Source organism: Micromys minutus (genome assembly GCF_963924665.1).
Source record: "Micromys minutus genome assembly, chromosome: 13".
NCBI classification, from domain to species: Eukaryota; Metazoa; Chordata; class Mammalia; order Rodentia; family Muridae; genus Micromys; species Micromys minutus.
Window position 1 is genome coordinate 43,028,735 of NC_137982.1, and position 27,565 is coordinate 43,056,299.

Here is a 27,565-nt window from a genome sequence, read left to right on the forward strand (position 1 = left end):
ATCTCATTAAGTCCCATTTGTTAATCTTTGACCTTAGAGCTTGAGCCATTGGTGTTTTGTTCAGGAAATTTTCTCCTGTGCCTATGTGTTCTAAGGTTTTCCCTACTTTCTCATCTAATAGTTTCAGTGTATCTGGTTTAATGTGGAGATCTTTGATCCACTTACACTTGAGCTTTGTACAAGGAGATAAGAAAGGGTCTATTTTCATTCTTTTGCATGCTGAGTGCCAGTTGGACCAGCACCATTTGTTGAATAGGCTGTCCTTTTTCCATTGAATGTTTACAGCTCCTTTGTCAAAAATCAGGTGACCATATACGTGAGGGCTCATTTCTGGATCTTCTATTCTATTCCATTGATCCACATGCCTATATCTGTACCAGTACCATGCAGTTTTCAGCACAATTGCCTTGTAATATAGCTTGAGGTCAGGGATAGTGATTCCCGCAGATGTTTTCTTGTTGTTGAGGATGGATTTTTGCTATTCTAGGTCTTTTGTTATTCCAGATGAAATTGCACATTGATCTTTCCAACTCAATGAAGAACTGGGTTGGATTTTTGATGGGGATTGCATTGAATCTGTAGATTGCTTTTGGTAGGATGGCCATTTTTAAAATGTTGATCCTTCCAATCCATGAGCATGGGAGATCTTTCCATTTTCTGAGATCTTCCTCAATTTCCTTCTTTAGGGGTTTGAAGTTCTTGTCATACAGGTCCTTCACTTGCTTAGTTAGAGTCACACCAAGGTATTTCATAGTTTTTGTGACTATTGTGAAGGGTATCTTTTCCCTAATTTCTTTCTCCACATGTTTGTCCTTTGAGTATAGGAAGGCTACTGATTTGTTTGAGTTAATTTTGTATCCAGCCACTTTGCTGAACTTGTTTATCAGCTGTAGGAGTTCTCTGGTGGAATTTGTGGGGTCACTTAAGTACACTATCATGTCATCTGCAAAGAGTGAGGTTTTTACTTCTTCCTTTCCGATTTGTATCCCCTTGATCTCCTTTTGCTGTCTAATTGCTCCAGCCAGGACTTCCAGTACTATGTTGAATAGATGTGTGTGAGTTTGAACATGTGTATTCAAATGCATGTGCATTGCAGCCAGAAGAGGGCACTATTGTACTCTATCTAATCATTTTAAGTCAAGTTTTCCCCCCTGAATCTGGATTTTCTCAGCTATGCTGGAAGCCAGTGAATCCCACTTCCCAGAAATGGGATTACAAGCTTGCACAAGTAGCCTCTCTTGTTATGTGGGTGCACGGATCTGAACTCTGGACCCCACAGTTGCACTGCAATATCTCCGATGTGCTATCTCTCTAGTCCTTGAGTTCTTGAAACTTGCTTGTGAGTTTTGGGAGTCTCATCCGCATTTCCCCCTGAGAGAATACATTTCTAGCCAGATAAAATAACGATACTCACTCTGCCTTACTTCAGACTTCTATATTCTCTGTAGCCTCAGTCTTAGAGATCTGACTGCCTCTGCCTCCCAAGCGCTGGGATCAAAGGTGTGCGCTGCCACTGTGTGCATTCTAGACTTAATTCTTACACTAGAATGCCCTTTTTGTTTCTGATACTATGACTTTAAAAGATCTATCTCTCTTACAAAATAAGATCTTAGTTGAATGACCCCGATAAGGGGCATCTCTCTCTCTTCCATGTAGTTATTTCAGGATCTGAATTCCTTCTATCACATTATCCTAATGCCTGCCAGTTCCCTTTTTGGCGGATCATTAGTATATATTTCATTGGGTAATAGAAAGCAAATGAAGAAAATAAGAGGCAATGTCTTAAAGCCTAAAGCAGCATGCCACTTTGTCTCAAATAAATTTCATTCTCAAAAAATTTAAATCACGTGGCCATGCGTTGTCGAGATGGCTCAGCCATTAAGAGCACTTGTGGCTCTTAAAGACCCATATTGAGTGTCTCATAACGGCTTTTAACTCCAGTTTGGTGTGTGTGGACACCCTGTTTTGACCTCTGCAAGCAGCTATACACATCTAGTGCATATAGACACACAAACACAAATACAACCATATAAAAATAGGACCAGGCACGGTGGTGCACACCTTTTTTTATTCAATAAAGTTTTATTTTCCTAAATGTACAGATAATTGAATCTGTTCATGCATCTTCACCAGCAGCTGGGGCTTCTCTACCCTTTGTGTTTTTGGTGTAAATGACTTGGGCTCTGTGCTTTGAAACCAGATTGCTAAGTCCTTTACTAGTAGCACCTGAAGGGATGCCCTGGCCAAGGAACCTGGACTCTTCAGTCTCTCGAAGACCACAGCTGGAGTAATAAGCTTATAGTTGGGAGCTTCATTACAGAGTTTGTAGTATGTAGTTTTATCAAACAGGACGAGATTGTTCAGCTTGTCCTGAACTCTGCCTTTGGACACTTCTTTTTGCCTTGCCAGCAGATTATTTACTGGGTCTCTCTTTTTTGGTCGACTATCCGGTATCTTTCTTTTTCTCGCCGTCTTTGGTCAGCATGGAGAAGCTCAAAGAGTAGTGTGGACCACTGCAGCCTCAGGATGGTGCACACCCTTAATTCCAGCATTTTGGTTAAGAAACAGAGGCAGGATAATTTCTACGAGTTTGAAGTCAGCCTGATCTATGTACAGAGCTCCAGGCCAGCCAAGGTATACAGTAAGACCCTGTCTCACTATAAATAAATATAAATATAAATCCCCGAGTACGGGATTAAAGGCATGCGCTACCACGTCCCCAAAGTAGCTCATCTTTGTTACTAGTTTTTGAGCGTTTGCCGAAGATGAATATTGTAAGTTCCTTGGAGGCAGAACATCTCTCTAAATACCTAGACAGCGCATGTCAGTATTTGTAAAATGAGGCGAGCGCTATGACATTGTGACGGATACACACCGATCCAATCAACTTTCCGAAAACACTAAACGACCTGTCAAGGATGTATTTAAAAGGCAGAAAGACCCTACAATCTCAAGGAGAAGATGCTGACGTAAGCCGGGGGACGCCAGAAGACGCCGTCTCCCATCCCTGACGTACTTCCGGCGCGACGCTTTCCCTCCACGCCTGGACTGGGCTGTGGGGGAGGGAGGCGGTTAGTGGGCTTTAGCGCCTTTCCTGACGGCGGTAGATTTGAAGCGCTTTACAGGACCGGGCCCCGGAGACGAGAAGCCCGTGACGGTGCAGGTGAGGGACGCGAGGGCGTCTGTCGCCGTGGCGTCATTTTCTGCGGACTTCGGGAACGAGAGCGGGAAAGGCCCAGGGCGAGGGGCGGAGCCGCGGCGGGCGGCAGGGCCGAGGTAACCGTCTTTCCGTCGAGGTCTCTAGGTAGCCAGGGCTCCGAGGGGTGGCCCCGGTGACCGCGGCGCGGCCTGTGGCACTGTGGTGGCTGGGCGGCTTGCAACCGAGCCCTGGGGCGCAGGAAGCCGCTCTTCCTCTCCAGCCCCCGCCCTCCCTGCTCGGCGCACACCTCCTCCCTGACGCATTTTGCCGCACAAGCTGTAATATGGCGGCAGCGACAGCGACCTCGGCTCCCGGGAGCTAGGTTCGTTTTGGATGCTTCCAAACCGTGAGACGGAGCGCTGCTGCTTGGTAGGTGGGACGTTTGGTTGGGGAAGGGGGTGGCGCAGCGCGAGGGCCTGTCAGGTTAGGGTTAGGGAGGGACGGGCGCAGAGCCAGAATCACTAGGAATAAAATCGACAAGGAGCTCTCCTCCGACCTTTTCCTCTGGTAGGACAGCGGCTGTCATGCATACCTAAGTAACACAGGCCCCTGATGTTAAGGATACTCCTAAAACTGAAGTGTGAGATGTTAGCCTTAGATCTCTAGAAGTTTTTCCGTGTTCCTGAGCAACTGGAAGCGGCCGGGCCTTTGGGGAGGAGGATTCGGTTTAGAAGATGGTTTCTGAACCCCCTTCGCCTTACTGATTTGTTCCGTATTTACTCTGACGTCGAACAAAGTCGACCTTAGCCGGCAACGATGTCTAATTGCTTTGGGAAACCTTATGAAAGCATCACCTTGTGCACTCAGTTTGATTTCTGAGCATGAGTACATTGCTTGCGCCACAAGACTCTTTTTTTGTTTGTTTTTGGTAATCAGTACATTTCAGAAGTAATAGAATGTTTTGAGATTTTGGAGATTCCATATTAACTTTCAGAAGCTAAATCCAGGAAGGATAGGATATATCTTTGTGTTTCGTGTCACTCCCATTGTATAAAGAATATGATGACTAGTAATTGCTATTTTGTAACAGATGCTGGGCAGTTCGAGTAAACGGTTTTTGTAAGTTTTAAAAGATTGCCATAAAGTCTAGGAACTGCACATTTGCATAGAATGGCTGCTTCTTTAATTTTATTTTAACTTACCTTAAAGTGTAACTTCTGATGGGGTGTCACAATGTCTGCAATCCCAGGCTGAGGAGAAAGTCACCAGTCAAGGCCAACCTGAACAACTTGATGAGACAAACAAAAATACTTTCTTAGGGACCCAACTCTTTAATTTTAATAATGTGGAGTATAATTTGTCTTGTAAGAGTTTTACATTTCTCTCTGTTTAAAAGAAGCTAATTGCTTAACAGTTTCTTTAAGCTTCACTGAATTGATTGGGTGGATTGTTCTGTTTGCTCCTTAAGTAGGTTGGGGTATATGTGTATCTTTCACAAAAATTGGATTTTTATTTCTATATGCCAAAATATGGACCTTGAGATTTGCAGGCAGACTTCAAATATTCAGAGAAGACTGCTGTAATTGGACCTTTGTGTTTTACTGATAGGGAAAATGTTCTGCTCTGTTTTAGATCATTGGCATTGTTAGGGCAAGTACTCTACCACTGAGCTATATTCCTAGACCTTATTCTCCACTTGTGCTTGTGTGTATGATTCAAGACGTCACAACTGCGAGACAAGTGCTAGAGCACTGGACCACAAACCCCTAAATTTTCAGAATACCTGTTAAGTGTTGTTTCCACCAGCTTAGTTTGTGTATATCACCAGTAGTTTGTGTATATCAAAAATATTAAAGAAAAAGGTTTTGTTTGGAAGAGCATAGGTTTCTTTTTCTGACAACCAAAATGTTGACTTGTTTTACTTAATTCATCAGCACTGTATGCATTTGTAAATGTATGAAAATATTTCTAATTAGTTAATTTCTATTTCTTACTTGATCCATGTGCATACTTTAAGAGTGAGCTGATGAAACTATTTTGAATGTTGAAGTTCTTCCATAGCAGGTAGTTTTTTTAAAGGAGGTATATATTTTTGCCCAGTTTTGGAGGTCTCAAGTCTATGGTTGGCCTGTTGCTCCTTTAAGTCCTGTGACAAGGCATTACATAGTGGTGAACACAATAGAGCAAAATATCTTCCTTGTGGAGTCCAGGAAGCAGAGGATGGAGGGAGAGGACTGTTCCAATACTACTGTCAAGGATTCACCTCCTTGAATTAGTTCATTCCATTAGTTCATAATGGAATGAATCACTTCATTCCATTAGTTCCCAGCTCCTAAAAGATCCACCATCTTTCAGTAGTGCCAAAGACTGGCAACCAAACCTTTAACATACTGCTGTTGAGGGGCAATTAATGTCTAAGCCTCAGGAAAGTGTCTTCTAGACCTTAATTGCTTAATGACAAACATCAATTGACATGCCATTATGGATTGGGAAATTTTCAGAAGACCCTAACCTTGGATGAAGAGTTATTGCCAGTTGATGACTGCTCAGAATGGGAAGATAGGTTATCCAATCCCAGCTAGTCCTAAAACACATGCACATATGAGCAACATTAAATAGGCCTAGTAGGGTGTGTGTAAAACAAGGGTCATAAATTTAAGAGGACTTTTGGGAGGGGAGAGGGTTGTTAGAAGCAATTTAAATATAATACTACTCATGTATCAACTTCTCAAAATTCTTTAATTAAATTTAAAAAAATCTAAATGTAACAAAGGTTTCTTTCTCTTTGTGTTCAAAACTTAGTCTTCCTTGGGAGTAATATTAGAGGTAAGATAGAAAGTTGAAAAGTGACTCAGCAGGTAAAAGCGCTTACCACTAAGTCTGAGGATTTAAATTCTATTGCTGGAAACCACATAGAAGAAGGAGAAAACCAAGTCCTCTAAGTTGTCCTCTGACCTACACACATGTGCATTATATATGTCACCCACACTTAAAAAATGTAAAAAATTTTCAATTTGGAATATGAAAAACACAAAATGAATGAAGTATTATTAGATGTTAATGTTTCTGAAACTACTTATCAGCTTAGCATTAATCAAAAGTTAGAATATTGGTTTTATGTTTGTATACACATATATTTCTTTTTTAGAATTTTACGTGTGCATTGAGTGTTTTACCTACATGTATACATGAGTAGCACGTGTGTGCCTGGTGTCCTTGGAGGTTAGAAGAGTATGTCAGATTCTCTAAGGACTGGAGTTATGGATGATGTGAACCACTGTGGGTTCTGGGAATTGAACCTGGTCCTCACAAAATGAACAAGTGACCTTAATGCCCGGGTTACCTCACCAGTTCGTGTACATATTTTCACAAATACCTTAATTTATATATACTGTAGATGAATAGGACAATCTTTTCTAAAGATATTACAGTTAAAAAATTGTTTAAATTTTTAGTGAAACATTTAATAAACTTATTTTAAATTTGGCTTTAAAAACATAAAACATGTCTAGATCATTAAAATTTGATATCCAGGATTTTTTTCAGGAATGACATTTTGTTTTCATATATCACACCATATTTAACATTTCTCTTTTTAGACTCAAAGAATGCTGATAGCAGTTTGAGTATACCGGTTCAAATGTAATACTTTATGCAATTAAAGGCTTATGGAACATGTTGGAATTTCTTTATTGGTAATAAAGAATATTTGCACTTCCTCAATTATATTTCTTTGAAAGTGAAATAACTACAAAGAAAAGAATTGGGGCTGGAGAGATGGCTTGGAGGTTAAAAGCACTGGCTTCTCTTCCAGAGGTCCTGAGTTCAATTCCCAGCAAACATATGGTGGCTCACAGCCATCTCTAATGGGATTTGATGCCCTCTTCTCGCATTTAAGTGTACATGAAAATAGAGCACTCATACATAAAATAAATAAGTCTTTTAAAAAGAAATGATATAATTTTTGTTATGAAGTGCCATAATTCAAAAATTGAAGTAAATACATAAAAAAAGTAATTTAAAGATCCAATAGAGCTTTAGTTTAATTTAACTTGAGTACTGTACAAAAACTGTTACTTTTCAACAAAACTATTAGATCAGATGTTTAGTCCACAGAAGAATGTGGATCTCTTCATTTTAGGCCAGCTCAATTTCCAGGATAGCCAGAACTACATAAAAAGACCCTGACTCAAAACACCAGTAACAAATATTGAATTTTAAAAAATAAATAAGCCTATCTGATAAGAACATCTTTCTTTTGAGAGAGTCAATAATAACAATACCTCATGTGAAAAGCTTTCATATAGAGAAAAAGCAGCAGGTTATAATAGGAAATACAAGTTCTATCTGGGTGTTTTGGTACACACTTGTCACCCCAGCAGTTAGGAGGTGGATGCAAGAGGATCAAGAGTTTAATATCATTCTCAAGCTACATGGTAAGTTAGATGGCAGCCCAGGTTACATAAAACTATCTTTAAAAAAAAAAAGAAAACAAAAGCCAACAACAGAACACTACCTGCTTCCAGACATACTGCAGTAAATAGCAACCTATATGATGAAGTCCCTGGGGGTGGCACGTTGTGTAGAAGACAAAGTTTTAGAAGGACTTGTGACACAGGCCTTTAATTCCAAATACTTGAAAAACTGAGACAGGAGGATGTTAAGTTCATGGGATTTATAGATGAGTTTATAATTTTCACCAAGGGAGGATCAGCCTGGAGAGAGAAGTTTCTAGAGTACTATCGCTGAACTGAATCTTAAGGGATACATAGCCAGGGGAATTAGAAGGAGCAAAGAAGGAAAGAGTTGATTGTCATCTTAATAATTTTAAACTCTTCTCTTTAATGTGATAAAGTCACTACATTACTATAATCCATTTAATAATTAGCTGCCTGTATAGTTACCCTTTCCTTCTGGTATCTTAAAGACCCATTAGGGTGAATATGGAAATCATTTTACACATGAAATTGCAAAATGAATTTGAGTACTCACTGATGTTTCTGAAACATTTGAAGTTCAGCATTTTATGTTTATAAATATTATTACTCTATTGGTAGCATGCAAAGTGATTAGTAAGCACTTAAAACAAGATTCTAATCATTCATAGAAAGTAGAATGAAATACAAATAGTAAAAGTTATAGTTGTTAGGATTTTACATGTATTTGTGTAACTAGGAGCTTATTAGCTTTATTTCTTATTTTAAAAGTATTTTCATTCCAAACATCAGGCGGAAGCAGGAGGATGGAAAGTTGAAGTTCAACCTGAGCTACATTGGGAGACCCTGACTCAAAAAAACGTAGTTCTAATATGAAAAAAAATTCAGTGTCAGTCATTTCTGAGGACATCAAATAGGTAAATTGAGTTCATAACATCAAATAGATGATAATAGTTACAGTTCATAAGCAGTAATGGAACCAAGGTCAAGCTAGAACATGCATTCCATCATTATAGTAGGAGCAGCATATGCTGATTGCTGTACAGAATGGGGCCCTGTGCCAGGTGTGGTAATTATTTCTCAAAAAAATTCAAATCATGGTTTTATAATATTAGCTATAACTCATTCAGGCTAAATGAATTTGTGACAAACAAATATTCACAGATAATTAGTTCCAAAAGATTTGATTTTATTCTGAGACAACTGGTGATTAATATTTTTCCCTCCTGAAATGAATCTTGCTACATAGCCCAGGTTTGTTTTAGAAGATGACTCTCTGGAATGCCAGGAATACAGGATTGTATGGCCATTTTCTTGAAAATTGTATGGGCTTAACTTTGCTTTAAATTAAATTTTCTATATCTTAGTAATGTAATCTTGGTAATCTTCTTTTTCTTGGAAAAGTGAGAAATTGATTAGATGTTTGTCTTATTGTTTCAGATTTTAGATATTATTAAGTAATATTTAAGAGGCATAAATACAGAGGAAACATGTCCTATTGATGATAGCAATTGTTAAGTCTCTAGTAATAATTAGTAATAGTATCTTAGCAATTTTACTTATTTTAAAAATTATTATTTTATGTGTAGGGGTGTTTTGCCTAAGAGGACATTGGATATCCTGAAACTGGAGTTACAGGTGTATGTGAGAGACCATTGGGTGCTAGGACTCAAACTTTGGTTTTCTTGAAGAGTAGCTAATTGTTCTTAACTGCTGTACTACCTTGCTGGTCCCATTTAGTAACTTTAGAGACATAACATATACGCCATCTTTTGTGTCACTGTTGTTTATTAGTTTTTTGTTTTATTTTGAGACAAGGTCTCTCTATTAATGTAGCTCTGCTTTCTGTGACTCTCTTTGTAGATAGAATAGGATAACCTAGATCCACATGCTTTTGCTTCTCAAGTTCTGGGATTAAAGGTGTTTTTGTTTTGTTTTAAGACAGAATATCAGTTACCCTGATTTTAGTTCCCCAGTGTTTGGACTAAAAGAAGTATACCACCATGTCCATCATTCAGTGATTTTTCTGTAACTGGATATAAATTTATAATTGTCTCAAAATTTCAGCTAAGCTGTGCAGGGGTATAACTCAGTGGCAGAACAAGTACCTCACACAAGTATCATGAGAGGCCAGCACAAAAAAAAAAAAAAAAAAAAAGGATGACTCGGTGCAGAATATAGACCTTTCAGGGTGTTACTTACCTTGTGTAACAAATCAGAGGCTGTTTGCTAAGGCACCTTAGTAATTTAGGTATGATAGTTTAAACAGAAAGCATGTGTATTTCAGTCTCTTTTGAGCAAATGAAATGGTTATTTTTGTAGTCTGTTAGTTTGGCTGTTATTTAATACTTTCCAGGTTTGCTTTATCAGCTTTTTACCTTACTATATCATTCCCTACCAAGTATTATAATTAGACATTATAAATCCTTAAAATAAATGATTTATAAAAAAAAAATGTCAAGTAAAAGGTACCTTCTGTGTAAATAAAGCTACCTACATAGTATTTCACACAATACTATGTGCTTGTTATAGGCTGTTTGTTGCTAAGGACCAGAAGTAACCTTATATAAAATTGAATATGCTTTTGATCAGAATTCTGTCTACCTTATATTAATATAATTAAAATACTCGCCTTTCATGTCAGGTGTAGTAACATACACCTGTCATCCCTGCATTCAGGAAGCTGAGGCAGGAGAATTGCCACAAATTTTAGGCCAGCCTAGGCTACATGGTGAGCACAAAGTTAGCCAGAGATTCATAGTGACATTTTTGCCTTCTCTCTCTCTCTCTCTCTCTCTCTCTCTCTCTCTCTCTCTCTGTAGGTTATTTATTTTTGGTTTTGTATTGAAATGAGTATTTTTCTTTAATATGTTATATTTTAACCAGAACTCTCATTTTTCTTTCCTAGGAGCAAAACAATTGGCTTCGTTATCCTCAGTGGGTTTTGTTTTTTATTGTTTCCCCCAACTTAAAGGTAATGTGCACATTTTGTTCTCTAGTTTTACAGATTTACTACAGTATTCTGTATGGGGTAGCAATCTGTTTTGGTTGGTTAAAAATAAAATTTTATTATATGGTAATGACTGCTCTCTTTAGGAGCACATTTACTAAAATTGGAATAATGAAGACTAGCATAACTCCTGCCTGGTAATTACTGTGCCTTAATCTTTAAAGTCTTTTTCTATCCTCCAGGAAACAAATGTAAAATAAATTCAACAACATTTGTAGTTTATGTGCAATAGATTTTGCTTTTAGATGTTAATAGAAAATCTTTGCCATTTGGTTGGCCAACCTAAAACTGTACCATATTACACTCACAGATTGAAGTGTTGGAACCATGGGAATAAAGGTTCAGCGTCCTCGATGTTTTTTTGACATTGCCATTAATAATCAACCTGGTAAGAATGTTATTGTTTCTAATTAACATTTTATACTAGAATATAAAATTGTAGTCAAGAAATTTAAACCAATTACCTTCTTTTTCAGCTGGAAGAGTTGTCTTTGAACTATTTTCGGATGTATGTCCTAAGACGTGTGAGAACTTTCGTTGTCTTTGTACAGGTTTGTTTGCGCTTTCAATTGTCTTAATTCCTAGAAATACTAGCTGTGAGCCCTGCTTTGGGGTGAAGTAATAAAATCTCAAAACCCAGGCTGAGGCAAGAGCATGCATTCAAGACCAATCTGGGCCATATGTAAGGTGTGACTTGACTGTATTCCCAACCCCTGGAAGCTGAGATGAGTGTTCTGACTGGAATGGCAGCTCAAGTTACAGAGATAAACTTGGGTTCAAAAAAATCCAATTTCATCAATTGGTTAAAAATGAATACTACTTATAATAAATTTTATCTGAGGTCGATTTCTGTGTTTCCTAGAAAAATTTGGACTTTACTAATACTTCAGTCTTGTCTTTTCATTGATCTATGACTTTCTTTCTCTAGGTGAAAAGGGGACAGGGAAATCAACTCAGAAGCCATTACATTATAAGAGCTGTCTCTTTCATAGAGTTGTCAAGGATTTCATGGTTCAGGGTGGTGACTTCAGTGAAGGTGAGACTTTGAGACCCATAAAAGACAAGACATAATTTTTGTTAAACATAAATTAAAGGTTTTGGGAAAGGTGTGTTGAATGGGAAAGTAGAGATCAGAGGACAGTTTACAAGAGTCAGTCCTCTTGTTATTGAAATTATAATTTGTTGTGTTCCGTTGAGTGTTATTGCTGCAGAATCATTTGTATATGTACTTGATGAGAAGTATTTGACTGAGTTTACTATCCTGAGTTCTAAGAGTGTTTTTCATAACTAGGGAATGGAAGAGGAGGAGAATCTATATATGGAGGATTCTTTGAAGGTAAAGTTTTTACATTTAATTATTTTTAGTGTTTTTTTACACATCTCATTATAAGTTACTGTAGGTCAGGAACTTAATTTTTCATACAACTATAAGGAGATGAATATAGAAATAACTTAATGGTTTTCATATTTTACTTTTAATATTCAAGAGAATATTGTTTCAAATTTCTCATACTTTTTTCTCATATTCTAACCAAAGATTAGAAGAAAAGTTCTTATCATTGAAGTAAATAATGCTCTGATGGAGGTTAAGCTAATGAGTCTAGACTATGATGTTTATCTCTCTATGCTCATGAATGAAAGGGATAAAATGCAAGGAAATACATCTTGACTCTTACAGTATTGCTGTTTATTTTTAGTACAGTGCTGAGATCAAATCCAGAGCATTGTTCATGGTAGGCAAGAATTTTTAAGTATTTTAGACTTAGTGATAGAGTGCTTGATAGCATGCATGGGGCTCTGAGTTCAATCCTTAACTTCAGGGAGAAAAAGTTGGTGATAAATCTAAAATTATAGGAGTAAAAATTAGTTCATGATAGGTTCTTTCTTCCTTCATAACCTGACTTCGTCATTTATGTTGTGTTTGACAATAAAGAACACGTGGAGCCAGGCATGGTAGCATTGATCTGTAATACCAGCACTGGGGAGGTTGAGGAAGGATTTGTAGGCCAACTTAGTTTAAATGGCAATACCCTGTCTCAAATAAACAGGGGAACTTCCATCGTGAACAATAGTGGAAAATGAGTTTTTGTAAGTGTGATGTATATGCACATGTGTGGGCAAATGTGAGCATTTCTTAATGTGTACAGACTAGACATCAGGTGCTCTACCACTCTGCCTTATTCCTTTGAAGCAAGGTCTGTCACTGAACCCCAAGCCAAGCTGTCAGCCAACAAGTCCCAGCAGTTTTTCTGTCACTGCCTCCCACAGTGCTCAGGTTACACATGTGCAGTAGTCACCATGGTTTCCTACATGGGTCCTCATGTTTGCACAGGGAGCCTCTTAATCATTGAGCTATCTCTCCAGCCTTGGAAAATAAGTGTCTTGGAGCTTATACTTCTAATATAACTGAAGATTTTCTTCTCTTTATATAGATGAGAGTTTTGCTGTTAAACACAACAAAGAGTTTCTCTTATCAATGGCCAACAGAGGGAAGGATACAAATGGCTCTCAGTTCTTTATGTATGTATTTAAGGTCTCAAATATCCCTGCTGACCTTTCCCATTCCCTTTATAAGAAAGAGTGTAAAATTGTAAGAGAGGTGAAACAGTTACTGAGGGTACAGTAGAGTGGTCATTAAAAGTCTCAGGCAACAGAGCGTGCTGAGGAAGTAATAGGAGGCTAAGGCATTTCCATTGTCAGAAAACAAGCAATCTTGGGAATCTGTTCACCACATCACGTACCATCCTCTACTGTACCCAGCTTTCTATGTGGATTCTAGGGATCAAACTCAAGCTTGTACACCAGATACTTTATCTAGCTGTGAGAGATGTTATGTACCAGTATGTCTCTCCATAACTAAATATCCATCTCTAAAGGTTTTAAGGTTGACCTTGAGAATAAAAAGGGGGGGAGGGGTGCTTGCAAAAATGCATTGAACAATAAATGCTTTCTTTAGATTCAGGTGAGTTTGTTTTAAAAGAGTCTCTTGACTAGGCTCCTTGAACCCCATCTTAGCTTCCCCAGTACATGTACCATTATGCTCTAGTTTGAAGTTAACCCAGTTTAATTAAACTTTTCTTCAACACAAAATTTTACTCAATATCACAGATAACAAGCTCAAAAGCCTAGAGAAGTTGAATAACATAAGTAAGCCTGTTGGAACATAGAATCTCAGTTGTTAATACCTATGTTGAAGAAAACAGGAATACTAAGTACTGGTCAATTACTCCATGTGCTAGGTACTATAGTTTTCAGATATTCCAGAGAGGTTGGAAACTTGGATTTTCATGCATACCATTAAATGTTGGCAATTAATTTTAAAATAAATGAAACTAAGTGGACTACTAGAACCATCAGATTGACAGTTCCCACCTCTCTCAGTTCCTCTAAAACCCTCCATTTCAACTGTTTAAAAGGTTAGGGTGAAAAGCACTGTTAAACTCATAAGATAGTAGAGTGATTTGGTAAACTTGACAGTCAATATGACAGAACATCATACAACCAGGAATATTTAAGAAAATCCTAGTTAAAAGTAGAAAGTATGAGTGGATAGAAATAATCCTCAGTGTCAATTACGTGTACTTACTGTCTTCAACAGCAAGTAGGTTTGGCTTTTATATTCAGAACAAGCTTTTTAAAAACTTGTATGGGAAACCCTTTTCACTCATAATGAGTGCCATGTAAGGGCAGCACGTGATTTCTTATTTTCAATGCACCCCTTTTGTAGAAGCTAACTTTGTTTTTCTTGTTTTTATTCTTTTGTCTGATGACTTCCAAAAGAACAACGAAACCAACTCCTCATTTAGATGGGTAAAGATTACTTTAATATCTTACACATACTTTACTTTGTTTTTATTAAAGTAAGAAGCTTTTATTTAGTAATTTTTATTTGACATTTTAGGCATCATGTTGTTTTTGGGCAAGTGATCTCTGGTCAGGAAGTTGTGAGAGAGATTGAAAACCAGAAAACGGATGCTGCTAGCAAACCATTTGCTGAGGTTCGGATACTCAGTTGTGGAGAGCTGATTCCGAAGTCTAAGGGTAAGAAGGGGTGCACAGTTAAGGGAGCTCTTGCTTAGATAAGCAAGATTAGAAGCACGAGGCTTATAGGTTTAGATGTATTCTGTGCTTTCAGTCTTTTCTAATTTGTGGGTGCTCCTGCCTGTGTGTGTCTGTGTCAGAGCACAGCCTCATTTATGGTTCTTCAGAAGTCATGGACAGTATTCTATAAGTACAGTATATAATACAAAAATTATACTAGTAAAGAACTTTGCACAATGTTTAGCATTTTTATGTCCTTAGCAGATAAGTATTTACTACTTTCTTCAATATCTTTTGTGGGAGTGGTGAGACAAGGTCTCGTTGAAGCCCTGGGTGTCCTGTGCACATGCGCGCCTCTGCTTCCCAAGTGGTGGGATATCTGTTTCAAACTCTAATATAGGTCACATCTGCTAGAATGTTTGTTTTGGAAACATGCCTTTATTCCAATCCAATTGATGTATTAGAAATTTTGCTTATGTGTAAGCTTGTCTACATACAAAGTAAATGCAGAAAACCTAACTTGACTCCCTTTATAGGCAGATACAAAAATTATAATTTCAAGAGCAAAATGCTGGTATTTATCAGTGTCATTAGAACTTCTTAGTAATTTAGTCTAAGTAAAACTGAATTACCAAATTGAAGGTACTTTCCCTAAAATAATTTATTTTCTTTTTATAATTAATGTCTGAATATTCAAAAAATTCCATAGTGGGTAAATGTGCTTGCCATGTAAGTTTGATGACCTTAGTTCCATCCCTAGACCTACCTAAAAGTAGAACTCTACAGAATTGTCCTCTAACCATGGCATACACATCATAGCACATGATAGTAATAACAGAATATTTTAAGAAATTGATTGCCTAGTCAGGGTTAGTGGCACACACCTTTAATCCCAGTACTCAAGAAGCAGAGGCAGGTGGATATCCAAGTTCGAGAGGTCAGGCTGGTCTACAGAGTGAGAGCAAAAGAAAAATATTGATTACTTAACTTAAAAATTCAACTTGAGACTTTTTGGTAGAAACTTTTTAAAAAAGATATATTTATATATGATTACTCTCTGCATGTATGCCTGCATGCCAGAAGAGGACATCATATCCCATTATTGATGGTTTGTGAACCACTGTGTGGTTACTGGGAAATGACTCAGGTCCTCTGGAAGAGCAACCAGTGCTTTTAACCACCCAGCCATCTCTCCAGTCTGTAGAGACTTTTTAAATATAGTTATTATTGATAAATGACTTATGATTATGAGATTGTGCTTTAGCTGTGTTTTTAATCATTGGAGGAATGCTTTCTCAGTCATGGAAGTTGAAGCTTGGTGCCAATGAAATATTCCTTCCTGTGTTGACATAGTAATATGTCTTTTGGTTTTTGTTTGGTTTTTGCCTTCAGTTTTGATATAGGAGAAGAAACGGAAAACTATAATACTAAAGCTAGGGAATCTTCGGTGTTACTCTTTGCTTCAAATTTTTCTATTCAAATGTTTCTTAAAATTAACATGGTTTTGAATTTGGAGCTTGCTTATTTTCAGAAATACTTTGGCTTAATAGAATTCTGGCTCATGAATCTGGAAATATGAATTCTAATCCTAAGTCCTGACTGTTTTGCTTTTGATAAGTTGAGATAAGTGAATGAACAAAATATCTAATACTGGACTTAAAAATTTGTAGAAAAAGTTTTTACCTCATAAGTTTGCCTGAAATTACTGAGTAGAATCTTTTGTTTTTAAAGTTAAGAAAGAAGAAAAGAAAAGACATAAGTCATCATCGTCATCGTCGTCCAGTGATTCAGATAGCTCAAGTGATTCTCAGTCCTCCTCTGATTCCTCGGATTCTGAAAGCGCTTCTGAAGAAAAATCCAGAAAAAGGAAAAAGAAGCATAGGAAAAATTCCCGAAAACATAAGAAGGAGAAGAAGAAGCGAAAGAAAAGCAAGAAAAGGTCTTTAATACTAGTGTTGTCTATTAAGGTTTTTTTAAATCGGCTATGTAAGAGCATTAAAAAAGTTTTATAATTGGCATGAGATCATGCAACAGAAACTCTTAGTTAATTTTATATTTTTCAGTGAAGTGATACTTTTGGTTTTATGCTACAGGGCTATTAGTTTGGTTTCATTGAGGCATTCTCAGTTCCTCAGGCTGCCTCAAATTCATAGTTTTTCTGCCTCATCCTCTGTTGCATGACAAAACTTTTCCTGGGAAAATGCAACAAAAACATCTACTTGCCCCAGATAGGAATCCATGACAGAATGAAGTATGAGTATTACCAAAGTCCAACTCGGTGAACCAGTGAGTTTTAGGGTTTACTCACAAGAGCAAAAATTACTCAGTCACATCACCAAAAGCCCATCGCAGCATAAATGACAGCTCATAAAGCTAGGAACCTGAAGCATGTCGTACACCCTGTAGGCAGTTCAGTGGGTTGGATCATGTCCTTTCCAGGTGCCAGAATTGGTCTAAACCTCTTCAGGCAGCTTGGTCAGTGTCTGCTTCTAGGCAGCTGCCTAGAATCGTTTGCAGTTTGTCTTGTCTGAGAGTCTTTGCAGCTTGACTCTGCTTTTGCATAGAGAAACTTACTGGTCTTTTCAGCTTCAGGAACTTCTGAAACTGTTTTGAGTTGGTTACTTTTCTGCTTAAGTAGCTTCCTGCAGGATAGAATGGTTTAATCTTAGAGGAAACTGTTATACCATATCCAAGTAGCAATGATTGCAGATATACAACATCACGCTGGGTTTGGATTTTCTTTCTTTTTTTTTGAAGAGATTTGTGAGATACATTTGAATTACAAAAACCAGTAGTTATGTCCCTTACTTTGTAGCCATACGTCCGTTTTTCTCTCTTTTGCTTTGGTAGAAGTATATGAATTGAGACCAGATGATTCTGTCACAGTTTTCTGCTTTTGTTTGAAATGTGTTTATATTAAAACTTAATTATATACCTATTACCTAAAAAGCAACTAATTTCTTTAGTCTATATTTCTACAAAATTTTGTTTGTATATGCATAGGTGCTTGCTTACTCTGCTCACAGAGGTCAGAAGGCGTTAGAGCCCCAGGAACTGGAGTTACAGATGGTTTTAAGCTGCCATGTGGGTGCTGCCTATTGAACATGTGTCCTCTGGAAGAGCAGCCAGGGCTTTACTGCCATCTCTCCAGCCCTCCTGTATTTTAAATTTATCAGAATGTATCACCTACAGAGTTTCATACTTTAGATGTATCTTATAGAAAAGTATTTTTGATAGCAAATGGGTTTTTTTGTTTGGTTGGTTGAGATTGTTATTTGGTTAGTTATGGGAAATGGAGGAAGATTTCTACCACATTATCTTTGAAAGAGACAGATTGATACATGTATTTTGATACTATGGAAATGTTGGGTTGATGAGATGAGTCAGCATGTAAAGGCTTAGCAATCAGGCCTATTGATCTGAATTTGCTCTGGACTGATAGTGAAAAGGGAAAGATGATTCCTAGAGGTGGTTCTCTGACCTCATGTGTACCATGGCATGTATGTTTATGCACACAGTAACTGAAAATGTAATGTAAAAAGAAAAGAAATGCTAATAATTGGAAGTCTTAGGTAGGTACATACGTTCCAAATGTAACTTACTTTGATTTTACCTGTTAAGCCCATCTAGTGAAAGTGAAGCAGAAAATGTTGATGCACAGCCCCAGTCTACTGTCCGTCCAGAAGAGATCCCTCCTATACCAGAAAATAGATTTCTAATGAGAAAAAGTCCTCCTAAAGCTGATGACAAGGAAAGGAAAAACAGAGAGAGAGAAAGAGGAAGAGAGTGGTATGTGAATGTGTGTATTTTATAGTTCTGTCATGTATTACCATACATGTTTTCTTTTTCTTTTTTGAACCGTATTTGTTTTTGGCAGTATTGAACTGGTGATCTTATCCCAATGAAACCCTCTTTTAATTAGAAAAAAAAAAAAGATACTAGCAAAGCTCCTTTTTTGCTAAACACATAACAAATTACTAAGAAATGATTTCACTTACCAGCAGATTTTGAGGTAATAAAATCTGCAGTGTAAATAGTATGTGTTAAGTGGCGTTCCACATGGCATTAGTAACAAGATAATGTTAGACCAATAAAGTAAGGTGGTATTTTGGTATGTTGCTCATATAATTTTTAAAAAGACTCATTTTACTATTTTTTATTCTGTGTATGTGTGCATACATAGGTATATACATGTGTTCATATGCGTGTATGCTGTTTTTTTATATTGTGTATGTCTGCACAAATAGATGTATACATGTGTTCATATGAGTGCATGAATGTGTATGTAAGTACAAGATCACTCCTGTACCAGAAATGGGTTCCCAGTGAGTAAAGTTCCTCTGAAGCTAGTAACAAAGCAGGAAAACCAGAATGATATCTAAATGTGTGTATTTTCCCCTGGACCCTATGGTTTAGGGAGAGACTTGACTCCTACAAGCTGTCCAAGCACAAGAACTATAGTTTCATTATTGAAATTTCTTTTTTAAAAAGCTGGGTGTAGTGGCATGCTGTGATTCCAGTGGGGAGGTAAAGATGAGTGAACCCTTGGGCTTTGCTGACCAATGAGCCCAGTAAACTCCAGACCAGTTAGAGATCTTGTTTCAAAAAACTAGTTTAATGTCTAAGGAATGACCTCCAATGTTGACCTCAGATCTACCCACACAAATAGGTGCACCTGAATTTACATGCACATGCATTCACAAACAGATACACCAATAAAAAAAATGAACCTTGTTTTATAAATTTGTATAAAGTCTTGCTCTCCGAACCTGACTTTATACTGTAATGAAATTTGGAATGTTCAATTACTTTGTATATTTTTTACATAAATTTATTAATGTTACCAACTTTATTATTTTTATGGGTCATTTTAATAATGAGATGGAAGGCTGAAGAGATGGCTCAGACGTTAAGAGCACTGGCTGCTCTTGCAGAGGTCCTGAGTTCAATTCCCAGCAAACATCAGTCTATAATGAGATCTGGTACCCTCTGCTGCTCTGCAGCCTACATGCTGCAGGCATAATAGACACTGTAGACATAATAGATCTTTTAAAAAATGACATGGAAAAAGTTTTAATGTTTTCAGGTCTTTTGTAGTCATGATGAGAAATATAGTTGTAAAGTGGAAAAATTTATAAGCATGGTACAAGAAGAATATGCCATACTTTGCATACACAAAATAAAAGAGCTTTAAAACGGGAATGATTTCATTGAGTAAAAAACAAAGTGCATAGGAAAACTATTTGACTATTAAAGTTAAACTTTTCAAATATCACTTTCATTAATGTTATTAATGATCTGTTTTATGTATACCTTAGTTTAATGTTTGAGATATTTCATAATATGAGTAATATTTGGCTAATTCAGACCAACTTCTTCTGCCTAATATATATTACTTAATTTGTCCACAATTTTTTTACTAATGCACAAATGTTCATGGGAGATAAAGCATTTTGTAGTTTTCCTTTTCTAGTTTGGAAGACCTCTGGGCTATATTATATTTTGATTCCCTTAGCATTATCAAATTAGTTTCACCTTACTAATAAGTATTTCTTTCCAAGATAAGTTGCATTTAGGGTGGTACAGCCATAGGCTGCAATGCCTACTGGGATTTGATAGCATTTTGGGCTAAAGTTTTCTAATTATGTAAAGAAATTTAAATGTATTAACTTGGATCAGTAAAGCTATAGTTTCAAGATTCCTCTCTATAAAAGTAATATGTTTAAACTTTCCCTTTGCTTGCTTCTAGTAATCCACCTAATTCCCAGCCTGCTTCATACCAGCGACGATTCTTAGTTACTAGGTCTGGCAGGAAAATTAAAGGAAGAGGACCAAGGGTAGGTGATTCTTTGTCAGAAATGTTAATAATACTGCATTTGTCTTTCTTAAAGAGTTCAGAGTGCTGGGGTTGGCTCATTGCTTGCAGAACATGTAAACGTCTCTGAATTTATGGTCCCCAGCACTATAAGGAAAAAGAAATTTAATGCTTTAAAAATATTTTTAAGTATCATTTTACTATTAAAGTTGCTAAAAATTCAGGGGATGTGCATGTTTTAAAATATACATCCCTCAGATTATATATTTACATGGCTTAAAAATGGGATTGAGTTGGGTGTGGTGACTCATACCTAAGGCAGGAAGATTGCTGTGAGTTTGAGGCCAGCCTAATCTACATAATGAGTTTCAGGTCAACTTGGGCCCTGTCTCAAAAATAGATAGCTTTAAAATAAAATCAGAATATAAAGGGTATTGAAGTCTTTTGACTTTTGGCAATTTTTACCCATCATAGCTCTATTCTTATCAAGAACCAAATAAAAATTAATGATTGTATGTGTCTCTCCCCTAAATTTTTCCATCAAAATTTAGATAACTTTTTTCAATACTTTTTTAAAGCTATATTTAATATCTTAGATCTTGACTTCTTACGCAGTTGTTCTACTTTCTACAGTCTGCTGAATACAGCATTTCCTGTCTGGTTGGTTCCAAGTTATAAAATCCATTGAATTCTCTCAGTCATTACTTAGTATCTCTCCTTAAAATGTTCTCTTTATTGTTTGGTCTTACCTTTTCCTGTCTATTAAACGTAGACTACTTTTTGCATCCTGTACATGACCTATATATCAAGACCTATCTGTCTAGTTCATTTTAGATTGCACATACTCTTTGGACAGGCTCTTTTACTCTCATAGATGCTCTTGGCACCAAAGGTTTGCTTGGCTACTGAGAGTGCAGTGTAACCACTTACTCTTCAGATCTCTCACGGCTCTTCAAGCTGCTGCTCACGGCGACTCATGCGACCACCTGTGTGCTTGTTTCCCTAGAGCCAAGAATCATTTTTATTCTGCTTCCTTTCAATTTTATACAACTTACTTATGTCAACTTTTGTTTTATGGTCTGAGTGATCATGATGTGCAAGTGGAAAGGGCATATGCTGTATTTAACAATAGTCACAGTAGTCGATAAAAATGCAAATCTGGGCTGGAGATGTAGCTCCAGTGATGGAGTATTTGCCTAGTATGCAGAAGGCCTTAAGTTGAATATCTAGCACTTTTGGGCATTGGGCAACACTAATTATATTATTCCTATGGTATTGGCTTTAGAATAAAAAAAAAAAGCATAGATGTTTATTTCATCAGTATAATCAAATTTAACTTTCTCTTGGGATTTTTAGCTTTAGTCATACTTTGACCTGTTTTGCGATCATTTCTAAAATAATACTGTTTCTGTCCCAAAATTTTCAATACAGAGCTTTCTTCTATCTTCTATGTTTTGCTTCATCTTTGCTTAGATAACTTACTATAAACATTCTTTATTTTTGGCTTTTATTATTTTACATGATCACATTCCTACACTAAGATATTTCTTTGATTCTTTTACCACCATTTCTCCTTCTGTAATCATTCTATTGTAGTTTAATGTATGTGATTATATAGCCACTCACTTTTTCCTTTAACTTTGTAGAATGTTAAGTTCTAAGAGATCAAGATCTGCTGTATCTTGGCTTACTGGTATTTCTTTAGTAAAGTGGTTAGCCACCATCCAAAAAAGAGTACATTTCGGTCAAACAAAAGACTTCCATGTGTTTATTGTTTATTCTATTTTTTGGACTGTGAGTTCTTCTTTTTATTTATTTATTTTGGTTGGAGCTGAGGACTGAACCTAGGGCCTTGCACTTGCTAGTCAAGTGCTCTACCACTGAACTAAATCCCCAACCCCATTCATTTCTCATGATGTATGCCTTGGAAAGTGATGTGTGTAATCCTCAAATAAGAACTTGGGAGTTTGTAGTCGTTAATATGCAGAGTATTCTAGTACCAGTTTAGCAAAAGCCCAAGTTTCTCTGGGTATTGTTTCTTACTTGGAATCTATGGTAAGACTGCCCGTGTTCTACGTAAAAGCCAAGACATTTTGATTATGTGGAGGATTAGATGCTAGAGTTTGATGTATGCTAACCACATGTTTTTTTCTCATTCCTAATTTTAGCAAGTTCAGAAAGCATAGAAATTTCAGAAAGCGTAGAAATCTCATTTTATTTCAACCTAGAAATAATTGTGTAACTTAGTTATGGTATCGCTTTTAAATTTTTATATGGTCTTCTTTCCCCTTTTTATTTTCTTAAGCGTTATCGAACTCCTTCCAGATCCAGATCGAGGGATCGATTCAGACGAAGTGAGACTCCTCCACATTGGAGACAAGAGATGCAGAGAGCTCAGAGAATGAGGGTGTCAAGTGGTGAAAGATGGATCAAAGGGGATAAGTAAGATTTAATTGTTATTTAAAATTAGTGACACTCTTTTACTGTTGCACACAATTATTTTATTGGGAGCCAGTTTATTAATGTATACCTTAGAGAGAATACAGTAACATTATAGCCTGTAATTATGTTGTTCTTTTCCTAATAATACTTCTAAATATCTTTTCTTCCTTTACTTTTTAGGAGTGAGCTAAATGAAATAAAAGAAAATCAAAGGAGCCCAGTTAGAGTAAAAGAGAAAAAAATAACAGATCATAGACACATGTCGGAGAGTCCAAACAGAAAAATAGAAAAGGAAAAGAAAGTTAAAGACCATAAGTCTGAAAGCAAAGAGAGAGAGATCAGAAGAAATTCAGAAAAAGATGATAAATATAACAAAAACAAAGTGAAGAAAAGGGGCAAATCCAAGAGTAGAAGCAAGAGCAAGGAGAGATCCAAGAGCAAGGAGCGAGACTCAAAGCACAGTAGACATGAAGACAAGAGGGTGAGGTCCAGAAGTAAAGAAAGGGATCATGAGACTACTAAGGAGAAAGAGAAACAGTTGGATTCTAAAGGGAAAGATGAGCAAAGGAGTAGAAGCAAAGAGAACTCCAAACAGGTAGAATCAAAAAGTAATGAACATGATCATAGCAAAAGTAAAGAGAAGGATAGACGTGCACAGTCTAGGAGTAGAGATCGGGATTTGACTAAAAGTAAACACAGTTACAACAGTAGAACAAGGGAGCGGAGCAGAAGTAGAGACAGGAGCAGAAGAGCACGGTCCAGAAGCCATGACAGAGATCGCAGCAGAAGCAAGGAGTACCATAGATACAGAGAACAGGAGTATAGGAGGAGAGGAAGGTCACGAAGCCGGGATCGGAGAACACCAGGACGATCGAGAAGTAAAGATAGGAGGAGGAGAAGGAGGGATTCCCGGAGCTCAGAGAGAGAAGAAAGTCAAAGTAGAAACAAAGAAAAATATAGAAGCCAAGAAAGTAAGAGTTCACACAGAAAAGAAAATTCTGAGGGTGAAAAAAGAATGTACTCTAAAAGTCGTGATCATAATAGCTCAAATAATAACAGGGAAAAAAAGGCTGATAGAGATCAAAGTCCAGCATCAAAAACAAAGCAAAGCAGTCAGGACAATGAAGTGAAGTCCTCCACGCTAAAAAATCAAGAGGACGAGAAGACCAGATCCCCAGTGGAAAAGGAAAACCAAAAATCAAAGGGTCAAGAAAATGACCATGTACATGACAAAAATAAAAAATGTGATCATGAATCAAGCCCTGGAACAGATGAAGACAAAAGTGGATGAGTGAGTTGTATACACTTACTTCCTGTCTCAAATTTTAAGTTTTCAAGACTTACTGTTGGACATAGCTTTCTTTTCATTGTTTTGGAGTTGTTTTATGTTTGTGTCCCTCTCCCCTTCCCTCCTTTTTTTTAAAATGTGGACTTCATTAAGTTGATCTTTTGATAATCTGGTACCTGGATAATTTGTACTGCTAAAGTTTTAATAAAGTTGAAATGAAAAGAAAAACAACACTTTGGTGTAGTGCTGTGTGCTATGTTAGACTCTCATGTGTTCGGTTTTGTGTTGCAACAGTCAACAGCAGCCTGCCTCGCTTAATCAGCCACTTGGAGACAAGCTTAACTGTTGGTTGCAGTACATTGTTAGACAGGATTGTGTTTCTTTTGATACAAATCCCTTTAGAACACACTTGAAGTTTTGTAAAGCTTTTTGGTTTTTGGTTTTTTCACTTATAATTCATAGGCTTTCAGTGGTTTCTTTAGTTAACAGAAGCAGGGTCCTTATGTGATCTTAAACCTTCACTGATTTTACAGTTATTTGTACTTTACCTTTTTGTGTGCTTTATACCGTATACTTTACAATTCCAGCTGTAACTTGTTTCTTGATATTGTCCGCGTTGCTCTGTGAGCTGTGAAAGTGAGATGAATGCGGTTTTCAGTTCATGTGCTGATTGAGCCTCAGTTGCTGTTATACAGCATTTCCAGAAATTAGACCTTGGAAGACCAGACTGTAATTTTCAATTCTTTGTTGCTTTTGGTTGTTGAAGATCTGAAATTGTTGCTTTTCAAGAACATGTTATTACCTTTTTCTACAATTTAAAAATGCATTTCTCATTAAAACTTACTACTTGTGTAGGTCCTTCTTAAGCTAGACAGATTCTAAAAAGCGCTAGTATTGGAAATAAGATTCCCTATTTTGGCTATTAGCCTATATCACAGTGAGTGTTAATTCTGCATGATTTGGTTTTTTTGTTTGTTTGTTTTTTGTTTTGTTTTTTGTTTTTTTTAACTTGGACTAACTTCTCTAATTCTCATAGCTGTGAATATGAAATGTCAAGAAGATGCATCTTTCTATGTACCATGATAGGCTGTAGCATGTTTGTGACTCTGGTTCCTTTCTGTTTGGATGGCTTTAGACCAGTTTACTGTTAACATTATTTTAACTTGGCATGTATAACATTGCCATATAGATTAGAGTAGAAAGTTGCAAAATATGATACCGTACAGAGTTAAACACTAAACATAGCCAAAGTCCATTCAGAATTTTGTGTGTTGTATTTTACTATTTTTGTGATGTGTGGCCTTTTATTCTGTAATATCCTTCTAAATAAAACATTGAACATCCAGCAAACACAAAGACCTGCCTCATTTGAGAAATATTTCAATAATCCCACTAATAGTAGCCTTTAGGGAGTTGTGTACTGGTACAGAATGAAGAGTGCGGTGATTATAAAGCTGTTTGTTGGCTTAAAGCAAATACCCACAATGGATTCTTTACAAATTGTTTTTCTTGATGGGAAAAGTTAACATATACATGATCTGTTACATGTCTTAAACAAGGTGATTATGTCTTAAATTCAGTTGTGTTTTAAAATATATCCCAAGCTACCTGATCTTTAAGAAAGGAATTTCAATGAACATTTAAAAATCCATGCTAAGTAAAATTGCTTTTTTTCTCTTGTCTAGAGCTTTTACTTGTTAACATATGCATTATAAACAAGGACTTTCCAGCTCTTTAGGAAAGACAGGGAAGAAAATTAGTAACATCTATAATATTCTCCAAGAAAGCAGTAGGTCAGTGCTGAGCATTTATGGGCTTTCCCAACTCCTGCTTTGTTAGTTTTTTGTTTTTTTGTTTCTTCAGTATAACAGATAATGGGATAAAGAATTGAGGACAATCATTTAGTTTTTTTTTTTTTTTTTTCAGAATAAAAAGTGGATTAAAAAAATATTTAACAGCATTAATTGAACCCCAAGATTCCCAGTTACCTGATTGCACACAGCTCAAGTCCTTGTTTTGGAAATTATTCTACTAGGTTTTTAGTTATTTGCACATCATATTTCCAAAACTATTTCCTGTTTCAATTTTCCCATCGCACTGGCTTTATAGGAATATCTAAATTTACAGTTAATTTGTAATTTTTCTTAATACCCGTTGATAGTATTTTCACTTGTTTTTATTGATTGATTTCAAAGCTGAGGAAATCATTTCATTATGTAAGACTTTAATGATGATTGTATGAATTATTTTTTTGGGTAAATTGTCTACCATACAGTTAGACACTACAAATAGGTTGTTAGAGAAAGGAAAGCTGCTGCGGCACTATAGCTGATACATAATGGATACATGCAGTAAAGATAAGACTTTGTCTTGGAATAGATATCCCCAGTGAATTCTGATAGTAAGGAGGCCTCTTGTTTTCAAGCACTATTTGACTTACAGTTACACTGTCATAGAGCTGGTTTTACTCTAAATTGCTTTATTGGAGCCCTTAGAGTTTGTCAAGAATCTGCTAACTCTTTGTCCCAGTGTGATCCAGCTGCTCACTGGCTTTGCTTGTGTTCAGTGGTAGGTGTTAAACTAAGAACCCTTATGTTCTGGATAGGCACGTGCTGGGTTTCTAGTATTTTGGATAATAGTATTAACTGCTGCTCGTACTTTATTTTCTAGTGATTATTTAGAGCAGTTAGTATAATTGATACTGTGTTCCATGTGGTAATAGCTTTCATCATGGAACCTTTTACAGCAAATTTCTGTAAATTTCCCAGAACGAACTTAGACTTAAATGGTATAAAGACACTAAATGAGCATTTTTCTGTCTTTTGATTCTATTTACTGTAATTATTCCTTGTAGGGTTTATGCATTTACAATTGACAAACTATGTGGTTTGATAAACTTTAATTGTAGGAATATTTTTTTAAACTGTTGTTTTAACAAATAAAGTATATCCCAAGGACATGCAGTGCTGATTGCATTACTGCCTACAGTGGGCTTCACTTCTGTCGTGAAGGGATTGCCTGCTGTATGACAACTCATCAACAAATCAAACAAAACAAAACAGGCCACCCAGGCCAAAGAAGGAAGTGTTAACCGTGTTGCTCATTTGCTCTCGCTGACCCCTAGTGCTAGAGGATGTAAGGGCATTCATTGATTTGTGTTTCTGTCTGGTTTTGGTTTTTTTATAGATGATTCCATGTTACTAAAAGCACATGCTCTGTATTTTTTGCCCCACCTTCTTTGTGTGTTTATAGTATTTTTGAAAGATTGATACATAAATTGGGTATTTCTATGGAATCTTAAGGCGCGGCTGCTCTCTGGAAGGAAGGAGAAAGCATAATTAAGTTAATACACTTCCTTTCCTAGCTCCAAAGTCACTGTGATGTATATTTTTTT

General features: G+C 36.6%; 1 protein-coding gene across 5 annotated transcripts; it reads left to right on the forward strand.

Annotated features, from left to right (window-relative positions):
* The first annotated feature begins 3,040 nt into the window (after positions 1-3,040).
* On the forward strand, positions 3,041-24,402 carry PPIG (peptidylprolyl isomerase G). 5 transcript variants are annotated; one of them, XM_080927524.1, is made up of 14 exons: positions 3,041-3,163; positions 10,484-10,549; positions 10,896-10,973; positions 11,062-11,136; positions 11,514-11,621; positions 11,877-11,921; positions 13,018-13,105; positions 14,366-14,395; positions 14,487-14,626; positions 16,358-16,565; positions 18,248-18,415; positions 20,376-20,463; positions 22,747-22,883; positions 23,064-24,402. In XM_080927524.1, exons 3-14 carry the CDS (start codon positions 10,913-10,915, stop codon positions 24,172-24,174), a joined length of 2,259 nt encoding a protein of 752 aa, XP_080783650.1. In that variant the 5' UTR covers positions 3,041-3,163; positions 10,484-10,549; positions 10,896-10,912; the 3' UTR covers positions 24,175-24,402. The 5 variants fall into 5 exon arrangements, with proteins under 5 accessions (XP_080783650.1, XP_080783653.1, XP_080783654.1 ...); XM_080927528.1 differs by having other exon boundaries at positions 3,057-3,568; positions 13,018-13,109; XM_080927525.1 differs by having other exon boundaries at positions 3,058-3,568.
* The last annotated feature ends 3,163 nt before the right edge of the window (positions 24,403-27,565 follow it).